General features: G+C 47.5%; 1 protein-coding gene across 1 annotated transcript in view; it reads left to right on the top strand.

Annotated features, from left to right (window-relative positions):
• Window positions 1-18,407, top strand: part of LOC145342086 (nitric oxide synthase 1-like) — a 216,263-nt gene that overhangs the window by 52,501 nt on the left and 145,355 nt on the right. Inside the window, exon 7 of the mRNA XM_080187297.1 lies at window positions 15,081-15,220. Coding sequence (XP_080043423.1) covers window positions 15,081-15,220 — 140 coding nt within the window. The remainder of the gene's footprint in view (window positions 1-15,080; window positions 15,221-18,407) is intronic.

Raw genomic sequence — 18,407 nt, 5'->3', positions numbered from 1 at the left:
ACCTGGCTGACTAACGGATAACATTGATGTAGCTGCTGCCTGTGAGATGACCAGGTGTCAGGAAGGAGACAATTGGAAGGCCAGGGGGTGTCTGGTACCTTCTGATTGGAAGGCCCTTGCATGAGCTTCAGCCTTTCCTCCTCCCTCGGTATGCCATAGGCCCCAGAGAAACTCCATGGGATGGTGAGATGAGACAGCTGGACTGAGTTCCAGAAGCCTTGGCATCACTTGGCTCTGCCTGTCCTGGAGCATTTGCTCTGTGGTGTGCAATCCCTCAGCCATGGCCCTCTGAGACTGGGTCATGCTCCAGAGCCCCTTTGCAACAGCGTTCTGCGACCAGGCCAAGCCTTTGAGCATTAGTCCTGAAAAACTGGGATAAATTGTTAAGCCCACAGCCAGGGCCTCCTGTATCTCCTGAGTGCCTCCTATACCCATGGCCGTGGCCTGATGTGCCTCCAGAATTCCAGTGACACCATCAGCCATGGCCCACTGTGTATCCTCCCCACCCCCCACCTCCCACCCCCCCAAGCGTGTATCTGCTGACGGCCTCTGTATTGTACAGATGGCATAAATTGTCAAAACTCAGTTCACTGAAAGAAACGGTGTGAAAGCCTCTCTTTTTCTACCTATTTAACGCTTAGAATTTATTTGTGACAATTGCATTTTGGAAGATATAATGCAGTTGGGAAATATCCAGTAAATGGTAAAACCCTTACGTGTACTGATCGGCAGAGGGATCTGGGTACACAGGTCACTGAAAGTGGCAATGAAGGTGGAGAAGATAGTCAAGAAGGCATAAAGCATGCTTGCCTTCATCAACCAAGGCATTGAGTTTTAAAATTGGCAAGTCATGTTTTATAGAACCTTGGTTAGACCGCACTTAGAATATAGTGTTTAATTTTGGTCACCGCACTACCAGAAGGATGTGGAGGCTTCGGAGAGATTGCAGAAAAGATTTACCAAGATGTTGCCTGGTATGGAAGGCATTCGCTATGAGGAGAGATACTTGGTTTATTCTCAGTGGAATGGCAGAAGTTGAGGGGCAACCTGATAGAAGTCTACAAGATTATGAGGGGCATGGACAGAGTGGATAGTCAGAAGCTTTTTCCCAGGGAGGAATGTCAATTACTAGGGGCATAGTTTAAGATGTGAGAGGCTAGATTTCAAGGATATATCCGAGGTAAGTTTTATTTCGCAGAAATAAAACCTGTACTCGTTGCCAGGGGAGGTAGTGGAAGCAAATACAATAGTGACTTTTAGGGGGTGTGTGGACAAATACATGAATAGGAAGAGAATAGACGGATATGGTCCCCAGAAGAGTAGCGGGTTTTAGTTCAGATGGGCAGTATGGTTGGTGCAGGCTTGAAAGGCCGAAGGACCTATTCCTGTGTTGTAATTTTCTTTGTTCTTCTCTCTAATTCCGCCCTACAGTTTTTTCTCTCTTTTATGGGATGTTACTGATTCTTTTGCCATCCGCAATGCCCTTGAGAAGATATTGGACCTTTGAGCTTGTTGAGCCCCTCTACAACCACCCTCTGGCTTCTGTCATGAAGACAATTTTGCATCCATTTAGATATTTGACCCTGGATTCTGTGAGATTTAATCTTATGCAACAATCTACCATGCGGTACCTTGTCAATCCTTTTACATGCAGGAACAGTTTCTCCCTATCTACTCTGTCCACTTGAACATTTTTATCGAATCTCCTCTCAGCAGTCCTCTTTCCAAGAAAAACAATCCCAACGTCTCCAATCTATCCTAATAATTGTAATTTATCATCTCTGGAAACATTCTTGTAAACCTCTTCTACACTTTCTCCAATGTGTCAAACAAGCTGGGGCAGCACAGTGGAAAGTCTGACAACACCAGGTTTTAGTCCAACCTATTAGGTTGGACTAAAACCTGGTGTTGTCAGACTTTTTACTGTGTTTACGCCAGTCCAACGCCGGCATACCCACATCATGGCAGCACAGTGGTACAGTGGTTAACTTGGGTCATTGTCTGTGAGAACTTTGCACATTGTCCCCATGTCTGCATGGGTTGCCTTCAGGTGGTCCGGTTTCCTCCCACCATCCAAAGATTAGGGTTGGGTAGATTGGCCATGCTCAGTTGCCCCTTGGTGTCAGGGGGACTAGATAGGGTAGGTGCATAACATTATGGGGATGGAGGCTGGGTGGGATTGGGATTGGTGCAGATGTGATGGGCCGAATGGCCTCATTCTGCACTGTACGATTCTATGATTCTAAGCTTTACTTGCTTAATAACCACAATGGTACATGAAGTTGCAGCAATAATAGAGACCTGATTCAAGAAACGACAAGACTAAAGCAAAGTGTTGAGAAAAGATGGGATAGAATGGCTGACAGTATTAAAACAAACACACTGCAAGGAAATCACAGATAAATTCAAGAAGTTTAAACAATTCTATCAAGAAGCCAATTTTGTATCCATTTAGATGCCTCACCCTGGATCCTGTGAGATTTAACTTTATGCAACAACCTACCATATTGCATCTTGTCAAAGGCCTTGCTAAAGTCCATGTAGACAACATCAACTGCCAACAGAAGCCAGAGCGTGGTTGTAGAGGGGTGTTTTTCAAACTGGAAGCCTATGACCAGCAGTGTGCCTCAGGGACCAATGCTGGGTTCACTGTTATTTGCCATTTATATCAATGATATGGATGAGCATATAGGAGGCATGGTTAGTAAGTTTGCAGATGACACCAAGATTGGTGGCGCAGTGCGTAGTGAAGAAAATTATCTCCAATTGCAACAGGATCTTAATCAATTGGGCCAGTAGACTGATGAATGGCAGATGAAGTTTAATTTAGATAAATGCGAGGCAATGCATTTTGTTAGATTTGAACCAGGGCAGGACTTAATCAGTTAATGGTAGGGCATTGGGGAAAGTTACAGAACAAAGAAATCTAGGGGCACATGTTCCCCTAGTGGAGTGGGGTCACAGCTGGACGGAGTGATAAAGAAGGCATTCAGCATGCTTGGTTTCATTGGTCAGACAGTTGAATACAGGAGTTGGGACATCTTGTTGAAGTTGTACAAGACACTGGTACTCGGACTTGGAGTACTGTGTACACTTTTGGTCACACTATTATAGAAAGGATATTATTAAACTACAAAGAGTGCAGAGAAGGTTTACTAGGATACTACCGGGACTTGATGGTTTGAGTTATAAAGATAGACTGGGACTTTTTGCTCTGGAGCGTAGAAGGTTGAGGGTGATCTTATAGAAATCTATAGATTAATGAGGGGCATTGATCAGCTAGATAGTCAATATCTTTCCCAGAGTTAGGGGAGTCTAAAACTAGAGGGCATAGGTTTAAGGTGAGAGGAGAGAGATACAGAAATGTCCGGAGGGGTAATTTTTTCATTCAGAGGGTGGTGTCTGGAACAAGCTGCCAGAGGTAGTAATAGAGGCAGGTTCAATTTTGTCCTTTAAAAAGCATTTAGACAGTTACATGGGTAAAATGGGTATAGAGGGATGTGGGCCAAATACAGGCAATTGGGACTAGATTAGGGGCTTAAAAGAAACGGCGGCACGGACAAGTTGAGCCGAAGGTTTCCATGCTGTAAACCTCTTAGAATCTATGACTGTACTGTATGTACTCTGAAGTGAATGGGAACCCATATTGTTTTTAATTAGGAGTCTGTCTCCGCCCCATGGCCTGACCTGCAATACATGCCTGGAAGGGAATGCTGTAGTTGCGCTCAAGGGAGCACAGTGGTCATGCTCATACATGAACCTGTATGATGCCTTTGCCTGCTGTGTTAACGATGCCAATGGCAGACAATCTAATCAGGTGATGCATGGCACCACAGATTGTATTGCGTTGTTAACATCCACGAGTGGGGGTATTGGTCCCAGTGAGGGATGGGGGATTGGGAAGGGTTGGTGCTGGGTTAGTTGCAAGAATGGCATGTATCTATCAATCTCTCTCTAACTCCCACCGTGCAGAATGGATCTCAGTCTTATTGATTTAGAGCTGGCCATCATGATGGTGGCTGAGGAGGAGGAGGCGGGCGGCTTAGGAGGTGGAGGGCGTAGGGAGACCACTTCAGAAGCAGCCAGTGGCAGGCTGCCACTGATGGTCATGAAATGGGAGAGCAATCTCCCGAAACGGTGGACAGGAGAAGGATGATGTGGAGGCCTTGGCAGTACTGGATCAGAATATCATTTGAGGGGCAGTCGGAGGTCATGTGCCTTCACTTGCTCCACCTATCTAAGGACAGGGTCCAGCATCTGCACACCTGGCACCTCAGAGCAGGGATGGCCTCCCGCTGCCAGTAGAAGTTATGGTCAAGGTGGCATTGAATTTCTATGCAACAGGGTCATTTCAGGCACCCAGTGATTACCTGTGTGGAATCTCTCAGACCTCAGACCACAGATGTGTTTGCCAGGTGGCAGATGCCTTGTTCGCCTGGGCAAGCCAATATATCCAATTGGATGTTGGCCAGGGTCAGCAGGAGGCCCAGGCTGCAGGCTTCACTACCATTGCCGATATGCCTCAAGTGCAGGGGGCAGTGGATGGGACACAAACCACTCTGTGGTCCCCGCAAGGTGAGGGGCAACCATTTATCAACAGAAAGGGGTTCCACTCACTCAACATGCAAATCGTATGTGACTACTGGATGAATATCTTGCAGACCTATGCATACCATCCAGCGAGTGTCCATGACAGCTATATGCTGAGGTGATTGGACACCCCGGACTCTTTGAAGACCAGCCCATGCTGCTAGGATGGCTTGTGGGGGACAAGGGCTACCTGCTGAGGTTATGGCTGGTGACGCCAGTGCAGGGGCCTGAGATCGAGGTGGAGACCCATTATAATAAGGCCCATGCTGCCACTCAGTCCATAGTGGAGCATTGCATAAGCCTGTTGAAAATGCAATTCCAGTGCCTGGACGGCTGTGGGATACCATCCAGTATGGCCTCATGCATTATAATCATCTGCTGCATTTTGCACAGCATAGTGTATCAGTGAGGAGGAGGAGGAGGATCGACACCAGGCAGAGCTTGACGACCTGCCATGTGAGAAGCTGGAGGACGAAGTTCAGGCAGCGATGCCGGGTGCCTGGCAGGGAAGGGCAGCAAGAGAGGGCCTGATAGCAGTTTGCTTCACATTGCTGATGACGTCCAGTGTGGTGGGTCCCCTTCCACCACAACCCAGGAGCCACTACAGCCGACACCCCCCATAACCCAAAACTGGCTACTCAAACCATATGATCCTTCCCCACCCACTCTGAGCCCACCCCCCCACCTTTCCTCACACCCTCTCAGCAACCACCCCCCACCCCCGACCTCGGGAAATAGGCCTGGGCTGGCACCGTAGTGAGTCTTTGGTGAAGGCTGGAGGATGATGATGATTCGCTGTAAGGCATACTGGGATTCTGCCGCTGATGCCAATCCAATCTGACTGCTACTTGCTCTCCTAATGCACATTGCCACTTGGTCCCAAGCAATGCCAGGGGGTGGTGTTTGACTAAAGATCTGGTGGATGCTGGGGAGAGTAGTGTAAGTGTTTGATAACTTTTGGCTGAGGGGCTGGTATTGCACAGCACAGCAGTCTGTACCTCAATGCGTTCTCTTTGGAGGAAGAATCAGAGACAGATTAATCACAGCTGTGAGGTGCAAAAAACTTCTCATTGTGTTCTTAACAGTGACCAAAACTTAACCCTGACTACTGGTGACCTTCACCTGTGCCCTCTTAGTGACCCTACAATTTTATAAACTTGTGCTGCCTGCTGCTTCATCTAGATGCTCCCCCAGGATGCACACTGGAGGTGAAAGGGTCCAAATGTCATCCGTGCCCCATTACCTGTCCCCTCGGTGACCTTTTAGGGGGTTTTAGTTAAGTCAGACAGCATGGTTGGTGCAGAATTTGAGGGCTGAAGGGCCTGTTCTTATGTGTAATTTTCTTTGTTCTTTGACCGCCCCCTGGGGACTGAGACCTGGAGGGCCCTGGCTAACTTACGGATGACACTGATGTTTCTGTGTCACCCTGTTCATCCAGCTGGCCCTAAGATGCTGCAGTGTAAGGAAGAGGGGACTCGGAAGGGCTTGGGCTGTCCAGAGTCTCCTGGGTGGAAGGCCCCAGTATGAGCTCTAACCTTTCCTCCTCCCTTGGGGCGCCTATAGGCCTTGGGTACAGTCCATGGGACGCCAGGGTACCTGGACTGAGTTCCAGAAGCTTCAAAGTCACCTGGGTCTGCCAGTCCTGGAGGCCTTGATACATCTGTGATCCCTCAACCCTGGCCCTCATCTTGGTCTCCAGGATGGCCTGGAGCCTGTCACCCATGAGGTTGGATCCCTGCGCCAGACTGTTCACTGCAGATGCTACCCTTGCAATGTTGGCCTGGTTAACACGTTGTGCCAGCACCACCACCTGCAACAGCAGTCTGTTTGACTCCTGTAAACAGTTTTGCAGTCACAACATGGTTGCTGACAGCCCATCCACAACACCCAGTTTTCTGATGCATCTCCACCAGCTTTGGGATGAACAAATCCTGAGGCCCAGCATCTGGCTTGGGGCCAGCAGCATCCTCATCTATGGCAGACTTCCATGTGCCCGAGCCCTCGGATGTGCCCACCTCCACCAGATTTGCATCAGCAGCTGTGATGTGCTCACCAGTAAGTGACCCAGAAGCTTCAGCACTAACATGACCCACCGTGGTGATAGCCTCTGTGTTGGTGAGTTGTGCTGTTGATGCCTGGTGCTATCCTCGGAGGATTGTTCAGGGCCATCCTCTGAAGTGTCATCAGAGGTGTCCATTGGAGTGGTTTCCGAACAGGGGAGCAGCGCCAGAAGAACCTGGTTAATCAGGGCTATCACTGTAAGAAAGAACACACATTAGGGAAGGGAGAGAAAACAGCCTGTGCAGCATGGCACAAGTTAGGAATAGGTTCAGCTAATGCTCAGTTGCATGCTGGATGCCGACCTGGCTGTTGGTGAACATTCAAGACATGTCCCCCCCCCACCATCTCCAGGGCACACTGCTCAGACTCGATCAGCAGGCACAGCTCAGGTAGACCACTACCTGTTTTCTTCCTCTCATGCCAATTGTGTGCAGTTTTCTCCTGTGGGGACATAAGGGGGATTGAAAGCATAATGTATGGAAAGGCATGGGGTGCAATGGGTGTTGGGGTTGGGGAGCTTATTTTGGCCATTTTGGGGAAATTTGTCCCCACTGGGTGGGGGGTTGCTGACTGGGGGAGTGCCACAGGGATTGTAGGCAACACTGAGGGGGGATGGGGGGGATGTGGGGGTGTTGTGCCTGTCTTTGAGGTATCTGGGGACATTGTAAGCACAGTAAGTTTATAGGTTTCAGAATGGGATGCATGCTCACCTTTGCACTCTGAAGAAGGTCATTCATCTTACAGTACTGGTCTCTGGACTGAGCGGTCCGTGTCCTGGCATTAACTGCAGATGCCGCTGCATATGATGCTTGCTGTGTGACCTCTTGAGCAGCAGCTCTGAGTGGGATATAGCAGATGTCGCTTCTCCTCCACCACATCCAGTAGGCATGCCTGCTCAATTTCCAAAAACCTTGGAGCACTTTTCTTCGGGGCCATGTTTCTGGCGTAACTGCCTGTGTCCATCACTGCAGCTTAAATACAGCTCTGACTTGTTAAGAGAGTCCAGGGTGCAGTCAGTATGGGCCACTCATGGGCCTGTTAGTTAAATGTCATTGTGAATAATAACAGGCAATCTGGTTTCTATAGAGCGTGAGGCATTTCCAAAGCTACTGACTGGGTGAACTCAACAAGGTACTGGGGGGGGAGGTGGGGGGGGTGGTGGGTTAGTGTTGGTGTAATGCTCAAGGCTCTCACTCAGCAAGGTACTGTGCCCAGGGGGTGCAATGCTCTCACTCAATGAGGGGGAACGCTCACAGTCACAGTCAAGACGTGTGCATGGCAGTACAGTACTCTGTGTGTGAAGGGAGACAGAGAATGGGAAAGCCAGCGGTGGGTCACTGGGATTGGGTAGACTGGTAGGCCAGCACGGTCTGAGTCAGTTGGGATGAGGAGGCCGGAAGGCCAGCGAGGTTCACATCAGTGGGGGTGGGGAGGCCAGCGAAGTTCATCCGGGTCACTGGTGAGGCCAGGATGCCAGCGAGGTCCGGGTCACGGGGGGGAATGGGGAGGCCAGCAATATCCAGGTCACTGGGAAATAGGAAAGCCAGTGAGGACCAGGTCAATAAGAGTTGGGGAGACCGGCTATGTTTGGGTCAGCGGGGGATGGGGAGACCAGGAAGCAGCAAAATCCAGGTCACTGGGGGATGGGGAGGCCAGTGTGAAGAGGTTGGGAGGCCAGCGATTGTCTTTTGGGGTGAGATGCCAGTAATGTCTGTGGAGTGGGGGGTGGAGTGGGAGGCCAACGATGAGGCCTGCAATGTCCGTGGGGAATTGAGAGGCTGGCTATGAGGTCAGCGATGTCTGTGGGGGGAGTAAGAGGCCAGCAATGAGGCCACAGTATCCATGGGAAGTTGAGGCCAGCAATGTCTATACTGGGAGGAGTCCATTTTTCATGCGACTTTGACACTTAGAATTTTTTGGGGGAAGAATTGCCACCACAATGTTATGGCCTCAACATAGCAAATTGTACAAGAAAGAAATTTCTCTTCATCTCAGTGCTAAATTGTTTATCTGTATCCTTAGACTACAACCCTAGTTCTGGACACTTCCACCATCGGAAACAGTAGCAGAACTGGACAAAATCAGCATGGATTTATGAAAGGAAAATCATGCTTCACAAATCTACTGGAATTCTTTAAAGATTTACCTAGTAGAGTTGATGAGGATGAGCCCGTGGATGTGGTTTCTTTGGACTTTCAGAAAGCTTTCAACAAGGTCCTACATAAGAGATTGGAGTATTAAAGCACATAAGATTGTATTTATTGTATTAAGGTTGTATTTAGTGATTGTTATCAATGACTTGGAAGAGGGGGCTGAAGGTGGGTGAGTAAATTTGCTGACAACACCAAGATTGGTGGAGTAGTGGATGAGGTGGAGGGCTCTTGCAGGCTGCAAAGAGACATTGATGCAGAGCTGGGTAGAAAAGTGGCAGATGGAGTTTAACCCTGATAAGTGTGAGGTGATTCATTTTGGTAGGACAAACTTGAATGCGGATTACAGGGTCAACAGCAGGATTCTATTAAATGTGGAGGAACAGAGAGATCTTGGGGTTCATATCCACAGATTTCTGAAGGTTGCCACTCAAGTGAACGGAGCAGTGAAGAAGGCTTACAGTATGTTAGCATTTATTAACAGGGGGTTTGAGTTTAAGAGCCGTAGGGTTATGCTGCAACTATATGTAGTGGATGTAGCTGTTACTAGGGGGCATAACTATAAGGTTCATGGGGGGAGATATAGGAGGAATGTCCAAGGTAGATTCTTTACTCCGAGTGTTGGGGTGTGGAATGGACTGCGTGCTGTGATAGTGGAGTCAGACACTTTAGGAACTTTCAAGCGGTTGTTGGATAGGCACATGGAGCACACCGGAATGATAGGGATAGCTTGATCTTGGATTTGGACATAGCTTGGCACAACATCGAGGGCCAAAGGGCTGTACTGTTCTATGTTCTATGTTCTCACTATAAATTCACCTTTTCTGACTGCAAGAGACTTACATTTGTCTTTACCAATCTTTTTCTCTTCACACATCTCTAAATTCTTATAGTCAATTTTTATGTTGCCTGCAAGCTTACTCTTGTACTCTATGTTCCCTTTTTTAATCAATTCCTTTGTCTTTCGTTGCTGAATTATTCCCAATCCTCCGGTCTGTTGGTTTTTCTAGACACTTTGTATGCCCCTTTCTTGGATCTAATACTATCGCTAATTTTCCTTGTGGGCAATGGTTTGGCCACCTTTCTCATTTTACTTTTGTGCCAGACAATAATGAACAGTTCACCCATGCACTCTTTAACTGTTTGTCATTGCCTACCCACCATTATCCCTTTAAGTAACGTTTCCCAATCCATCATGGCCAACTTGCATCTCAATCATTCTAGTCTCCTTTATTTAGATTCTAGACCCTAGTCTCAAAATCAAAAGAATCACTTGTCATATTGATGAGGAATTCTATCATATTATGATCGCTCACCTTCAAGGAACCAATTATTCCTTTCTCATTACACTATGCCCAGTCTAGGGTGGCTGTCCTCAAGTTGGTTCCTCAATGTATTGGTCCAGAAAACCATCCTGTATGTAATCAGGAATTTCTCCTTTATGGTATAGTGACTAATTTGATTTGCCCAATCTATGTACAGATTAAAATCATTCATAATTGCAGATTAGGGCCTGAATGACATTATTGTTACTAGAGAGGCGGTGCTTAACAGACTGGAGGAATGCATCCTGTCAAGGACTGGATGGAATGCATCCAAGGGTTCTGAAAGAAATGGCGGAGGTGATAGTGGATGCCTTGATGATTATTTTCCAAACCTCGCTGGATTCCGGGGAAGTGCCGGAAGATTGGAAAACGGCTAATGTTACGCCGTTGTTTAAGAAGGGTGGCAGGCAAAAGGCAAGGAATTATAGGCCGGTTAGTTTAACGTCTGATGTAGGTAAAATGCTTGAATCTGTAATCAAGAAGAAAATAGCGAGGCATCTTGAGGAGAATTGTTTGATAGAGCAGACACAGCACGGTTTCGTTAAGGGGAAGTCGTGTCTGACAAATTTATTGGAATTCTATGAGGATGTGTCTAGTGCGGTGGATAGATGCGAACTGGTGGATGTGGTGTTTCTTGATTTTCAGAAGGCGTTTGATAAGGTGCCGCACAAGAGGTTGTTCCAGAGGTTAGGGGGCATGGAGTTGGCAGTAGGGTGTTAGCATGGATAGGGGATTGGCTGTCAAATAGGAGGCAGAGAGTGGGGGTCAATGGGTGCTATTCGGATTGGCGGTTGGTGACTAGTGGAGTGCCCCAGGGGTCGGTGCTGGGGCCTCAGCTATTTACCATTTATATAGATGATCTGGAGGAGGGAACCGAGTGTATGGTGTCGAAATTTGCTGATGACACCAAGATTGGTGGAACGACAAATTGTGCGGAGGGTGTGGAAAGTCTGCAGAGGGATCTAGATAGGCTGGGCGAATGGGCCAGGAACTGGCAAATGGAATTTAATGTTGGCAAGTGTGAAGTTGTCCACTTTGGTAGGAATAATGGTAGGAAGGACTACTACTTACGTGGCAAAAAACTGCAGTATGCTACGGTGCAGAGGGACCTCGGGGTCCTTGTGCATGAGTTGCAAAAACCCAGCCTGCAGGTGCAGCAGGTGGTCAGGAAGGCAAATGGGATGCTGGCCTTCATAACAAGGGGAATTGAATATTAAAGTAGGGAGGTCTTGCTGCAACTGTACAGGGCACTGGTGAGGCCGCAGCTGGAGTACTGTGTGCAGTTTTGGTCGCCGCACTTACGCAAGGATATTTTGGCCTTGGAGGGAGTGCAGAGGAGGTTCACTAGGCTGATACCGGAGTTGAGGGGGTTGAGCTATGAGGAGAGGCTGAATAAACTAGGCTTGTACTCGTTAGAGTTTAGAAGAATGAGGGGAGATCTCATTGAGACATATAAGATGATGAATGGGATGGATAGGATAGAGGTGGAGAGTCTCTTCCCGCTCAGAAAGGACAGTAGGACTAGGGGGCACAGCCTCAAGATAAAGGGGGGGTGGTTTAGAACGGAGTTGAGGAGGAACTTCTTCACTCAAAGGGTGGTGAATCTCTGGAATTCTCTGCCCATTGAAGTGGTGGAGGCTGCCTCGCTAAATATATTTAAGACGCAGGTAGATAGGTTTTTGATAGGCAAGGGGATTAAGGGTTATGGGGAGAGGGCGGGAATGTGGAACTGAGCCACGACAGATCAGCCATGATCTTATTGAATGGCGGGGCAGGCTCGAAGGGCCAGATGGCCTACTCCTGCTCCTATTTCTTATGTTCTTATGTTCAGATGTTTCTTGATCACATGCATATCTAATTTCCCGTTTAATGCTTGTCCCAAGATCACCACTACAATTTAGGGGTCTATATACAACCCCCATTAACATTGTTTGCCCCTTAGTGTTTCTCAGCCCTGCCGATACAATTGCCACGTTGTCGGAAGTAATACCTCTCCTCAGTATTGCATTAATTTCGTCTCTACCCAGCAATGTAGTCCCAACACCTTTTCCTTTTTGTCTGTCCTTCCAAAATACTGGATACCCTGAGATATTCAGTTCCCATCCCTGATCACCCTACAGTCTGTAGAGCCATAGAGATTTACAGCATGGAAACAGGCCCTTCGGCCCAACTTGTCCATGCCGTTTTTTTTCAAACCCCCAAACTAATCCTGATCACCCGCATTTGGCCCATATCCCTCTTGTCCACATGTGGATGTCCACAACCAGTGAAATGTGTCCAGCATCATGCAAATTATTAAATTCCTGTGTTCACCCTGTGAAATATGCACAAGATCACACTGATTGCTGTGCTGCACTCACTCCTCAGTTTATCAAATGTGTGTGGGATCACGGAAATGTCTATGTTGCACTCACTCCTCCGACAGTGAAAATGGCCCAAGGTCAGACAGCTTCCAATACAGCACTCATTCCTCAGCCTATCAAATGTGCCCAGGATCTCACAGATTATACGCTGCACTCATTCCTCAATCTGTGAAATGTTCCCGAGATCACACATGGTGTACTCACTTCTCAGCTAGTAAAATTGGCCTGAGATCATACAGATTACAAGGCTGCAGTCACACCTCAGCCTGTGAAATGTGCCTACCGTCTTGCAAAATCCCAACTGTATCAAACTTATTTACATCTATTTGCACAATGAATTTATCCACTTCATTGCGAATGCTCTGTGTGCTAAAGCTTGTCTTCTTAACATAATTTATCCCATTCCCACTACTTCTCACTGAGACGCAGTTTGATTCTGGCCCTTGGTTTCTCTGCCTATCACTATTCTTATTCTTCTTTCTGTCTTTGGTTTTTGTCCTTGATTCCCCTTCTTCTGACTCCTTGCATAGGTTCCCATCCCCCTACCGTATTAGTTTAAAGCCTCCCCAACCACTCCAGCAAATACTCCACTGTGGACATAGTCCCAGTCCTGCACAGGAATAACCATCCAGTTTGTACTGGTGCCACCACCCCCGGTACCAGTGCCAATGTCCCAGGAATCTGAAACTCTCAAAACACCTCATTAGTTACATATTCATCTGAAATATCCTGCTATTTCAACTCTGATTAGCACTTGGCCCTGCTAGCAATCCTGAGATCACTGCCTTTGATGTCTTATTTTCAACTTTCTTCCAAGCTTTTTATATGCTGCTTTTAGGGCCTCGTCCCTTTACCTATGTCATTTGCACCGATGTGTACCGTGACCACTGGCTGTTCACTGTCCCCCTCCTGTAATGTCCTGTAACCGCTCCAAGACATCCTGGACCATTGTAGCAGAGAGGCAACATACTTTCCTGAAGTCTTGTTTGTGGCCACAGTAACACTAATTACAATCAAATCTCCTATAACTATTGTATTTCCACACTTTTTACTCCTCCCCTCTGTAGCAGGATCAACATGGTGCAACAAATTTGGCTACTGCTGCTTTTCCCTGAGTGGCGATTCCCCTCAACAGCGTGCAAAATGGTACATCTATTTTGCAGGGGCATACCACAGGGGTAACCTGTATTGCTCTGCCTGGTGGTCAACCATTCCCTTCCTACCTGTGGAATCCTAGCCTGTATCATTGGAATAGAATCCACAGAATCAATACAGTGCCAGAAGGAGCCATTCAGCCCAACGAGTCTGCACCAACCACAATCCCATCCAGGCCCTATTCTCGTAACCTCACACATTTACCTTGCTAATCCTCTGACACTAGGGCCAACTTAGCATGGCCAATCAACCTAACTCACACATCTTTGGATTGTGGGAGGAAAATGGAGCACCCTGAGGAAACCCATGTAAGAACATAAGAACATAAGAAATAGGAGCAGGAGTAGGCCATCTAGCCCTTCGAGCCTGCCCCGCCATTCAAAAAGATCATGGCTGAGTTCCATTTTCCCGCTGTCTCCCCATAATCCTTAATTCCCTTGTCTACCAAAAACCTATCTACCCATGTCTTAAATATATTTAGCGAGGTAGCCTCTACCACTTCAACGGGCAGAGAATTCCAGAGATTCACCACCCTTTGAGTGAAGAAGTTCCTCCTCAACTCTGTTCTAAACTGCCCCCCGCTTATCTTGAGGCTGTGCCCTCTAGTCCTGTTGTCCTTTCTGAGCGGGAAGAATCTCTCTACCTCTACCCTATCCATCCCTTTCATTATCTTATACGTCTCTATAAGATCCCCCCTCATCCTTCTAAACTCCAACGAGTACAGACCTACAATGTGGTCACGGGGAGCATTCCAATCAGGCAGTGACCCGAGGCCAGAATTGAACCCAAGTCCCTGGCGCTGTATAGCAGCAATGCTAACCACTGTGCTGCATGCCCCCTCTCAATAGCCATCTCTCTATATTTTCTACCTACAATACTCTTGGGATGAATGGTTGGGATCTGGAATTCGCTGTCTGGAAGTGTGGTGAAGGTAGATTCAGTTGAGGTATTCAAGAGAGCATGACATGTTTATTTGAATGGAAACAATGTGCAAGAATACGGGGAAAAGGGGAATGGCGCTATGTCATAATGCTCATTTGGAGAGCCGGTGCAGGCACAATGGGCCAAATAGCCTCCTCCTGTGTCATAACAATTCTGTGACTCTGTGGCCTCACTTGGGTGAGACTGGAAATTCCTGCCTGAGGTCAACGGAGATTTCCATTATTGGACCTTTGCCCGCTCCGATTCTGTGGCAGGCAAGATGGTAGAGTTCTGGCATGTGTGTTTTGCATACATGCACAGTCAAACTGAACAAACTGTAATTGGCTGAGATATATTGCTGAGTGCGTAAGCTGGGACAAATGATGGTGCTAAGTAAGATTTCAGTCTACTGAGATTGGAAATATAACAGGACCTTGGGTGAGCTGTTTTGTTTACTGTGTGTGGAGAACTCTGCTATTTGTCTCAGTTTGCCCTCTTGCTTGCTCTGTTTCCAGGTTTGCCTGCAGCTGGGTTGGAAGCCTGATAGGAGTCGATTCACAGTGTTGCCTTTAGTGTTACAAGCAAATGGTGAGGACCCCGAGCTCTTTGAAATCCCACCTGAACTGATCCTGGAAGTTCCCATACGACACCCACAGTAAGTTAGAAGCAAAAGTGTTTTATTTGTGCTGCTGATATGACTGACTGTCAGGTCCTCCCTCAGCACCTGCTACTATGAGCATCATGTAAACACAGCCTTTGTTGCTTCAGGCGAGGGATTCATCACAAGAAGGTGGAAACAAGGCCTGAAGATAGGCCCAGAATTGTTGGAGAGACTGAGAGATATGTGCGAATGGGCCAGGAAATGGCAAATGGAATTTAATGTTGGCAAGTGTGAGGTGGTCCACTTTGGTAGGAATAATGGTAGGAAGGATTATTACTTACATGGCGAAAAACTGCAGCAGGCGACGGTGCAGAGGGACCTCGCGGTCCTTGTGCATGAGTCGCAAAAACCCAGCCTGCAGGTGCAGCAGGTGGTCAGGAAGACTAATGGGATGCTGGCCTTCATAGCGAGGGGGATTGAATATAAAAGTAGGGAGGTCTTGCTGCAGCTGTATAGGGCATTGGTGAGGCCGCAGCTGGAGTACTGTGTGCAGTTTTGGGCGCCGTACTTACGCAAGGATATTTTGGCCTTGGAGGGAGTGCAGAGGAGGTTTACTAGGCTGATACCGGAGTTGAGGGGGTTGAGCTATGAGGAGAGGCTGAATAAACTAGGCTTGTACTCGTTAGAGTTTAGAAGAATGAGGGGAGATCTCATTGAGACGTACAAGATGATGAATGGGATGGATAGGATAGAGGTGGAGAGATTCTTCCCGCTCAGAAAGGATAGTAGGACTAGGGGGCACAGCCTCAAGATAAAGGGGGGGCGGTTTAGAACGGAGTTGAGGAGGAGCTTCTTCACTCAAAGGGTGGTGAATCTCTGGAATTCTCTGCCCATTGAAGTGGTGGAGGCTACCTCGCTAAATATTTTTAAGACGCGGGTTGATGGGTTTTTGATAAGAGATGGGATTAAGGGTTATGGGGAGAGGGCGGGAATGTGGAACTGAGCCACGACAGATCAGCCATCATCTTATTGAATGGCGGAGCAGGCTCGAAGGGCTAGATGGCCTACTCCTGCTCCTATTTCTTACGTTCTTATGTTCTTATGTGCCCGGGCTGAGTGATTCAAAATTGACACACATCATTCTTCATTGCCGTATGAGGAACGGTTGAGGACTCTGATCTGTATTTGTTGAAGTTTAGAAGGATGAGGGGGGGATCTTATTAAAACTTACAGAATACTGCCAGGCCTGGATAGAGTGGACATGGAGAGGATGTTTCCACTAGTAAGAAAAACTAAAACCGGGGTTACAACCTCAGGCTAAAGGGACGATCCTTTAAAACAGAGATGAGGAGGAATTTCTTCAGCTAGAGAGTGATGAATCTGTGAAACTCTTTGCCACAGAAGCATGTAGAGACCAGGTCATTGAGTGTCTTTAAGATAGAGCTAGATAGGTTCTTGATGAATAAGGGGGTCAGGGGTTATGGGGAAAAGACAGGAGAATGGGGACGAGAAAAATATCAGCCATGATTGAATGGTGGAGCAGACCCGATGGGCTGAGGATATCTTATGGTATTTGGACTGACACCTTTGTGATTCAGGCTCAGCCTGCAGCAGTTGTGATTGAAACCTAGAGTAAGAATGGTGCAGGCAGACTATAAGGATGATTTAGATCTGAAATAAAAACAAAAAATGTTGGATAAACTCAGTACATCTGGCAGGATCTGTGGAGAGAGAAACAGCATTGATGTTTTGAGTCCAAATGGCTCTTCTACAGACTGAAACATGGTGTAGGTGTACTTGATGCCTAGCCTGAGAGGTGTACAGGGTGTGTGTATGTACACTTACATCTGGCACATGTAGGCTTGATACTGACATAAGAACATTACAAGATAAGAAATAGGAACAGGAGTAGGCCATCTAGCCCTTCAAGCCTGCCCCGCCATTCAATAAGATCATGGCTGATCTGAAGTGGATCAGTTCCACTTTCCCGCTTTCTCCCCATAACCCTTAATTCCCTTGCCTACCAAAAACCTATCTACCCGTGACTTAAATATATTCAGCGAGGTAGCCTCCACCACTTCAACGGGCAGAGAATTCCAGAGATTCACCACCCTTTGAGTGAAGAAGTTCCTCCTCAACTCCATTCTAAACTGCGCCCCCTTATCTTGAGGCTGTGCCCTCTAGTCCTGTTGTCCTTTCTGAACGGGAAGCATCTCTCTACCTCTACCCTATCCATCCCCTTCATTATCTTATACGTCTGTATAAGATTCCCCCTCATCCTTCTAAACTCCAACAAGTACAAACCCAGTCTATTCAGCCTCTCTTCATAGATACCTCATCTCCGGTATCAGCCTAGTGAACCTCCTCTGCACTCCTTCCAAGGCCAAAATATCCTTGCGCAGGTACGGCGACCAAAACTGCACACAGTACTCCAGCTGCGGCCTCATCAGTGCCCTGTACAGTTGCAGCAAGACCTCCCTGCTTTTATATTCTATATTTGCTATGAAGGCCAGCATCCCATTTGCCTTCCTGATCACCTGCTGCACCTGCAGACTGGGTTTTTGCGACTCATGCACAAGGACCCCCAGGTCCCTCTGCACCGTAGCATGCTGTAGCTTTTCGCCCTTTAAATAGTAATCCCTCCTACTATTATTCCTGCCAAAGTAGATAACTGCACACTTGCTAACATTGTATTCCATCTGCCAGGTCCTTGCCCACTCGCTCAGCCTATCCAGATCCCTCTGCAGGCTTTCCACACCCTTCGCACAATTTGTTTTTCCACTTATCTTTGTGTCATCAGCAAATTTCGACACCCTACACTCAGCCCCCTCCTCCAGATCATTTATATAAATGGTAAATAGTTGAGGCCCCAGCACCAATCCCTGCGGCACTCCTCTCGTCACCAGCCGCCAATCAGAATAGCACCCATTGATACCAACTCTCTGCCTCCTATTAGACAACCAATCCTCTATCCACGCTGACACCTTACCCCCAACTCCATGCCCCCTAATCTTCTGAAGCAACCTTTTGTGCGGCACCTTATCAAACGCCTTCTGAAAATCGAGAAACACCACATCCACTGGTTCCCCTCTGTCTACTGCACTAGTTACATCCTCATAGAATTCCAATAAATTTGTCAGACACGACTTTCCCTTGACGAATCCGTGCTGCGTCTGCTCTATCAAACAATTCTTCTCAAGGTGCCTCGCTATTTCTTCTTTGATGACGGATTCAAGCATTT

The sequence above is a fragment of the Carcharhinus amblyrhynchos genome, chromosome 4 (assembly GCF_965287045.1).
Source record: "Carcharhinus amblyrhynchos chromosome 4, sCarAmb.v2.hapA, whole genome shotgun sequence".
NCBI classification, from domain to species: domain Eukaryota; kingdom Metazoa; phylum Chordata; class Chondrichthyes; order Carcharhiniformes; family Carcharhinidae; genus Carcharhinus; species Carcharhinus amblyrhynchos.
This window is presented reverse-complemented; position numbering and strand designations above follow the sequence as displayed.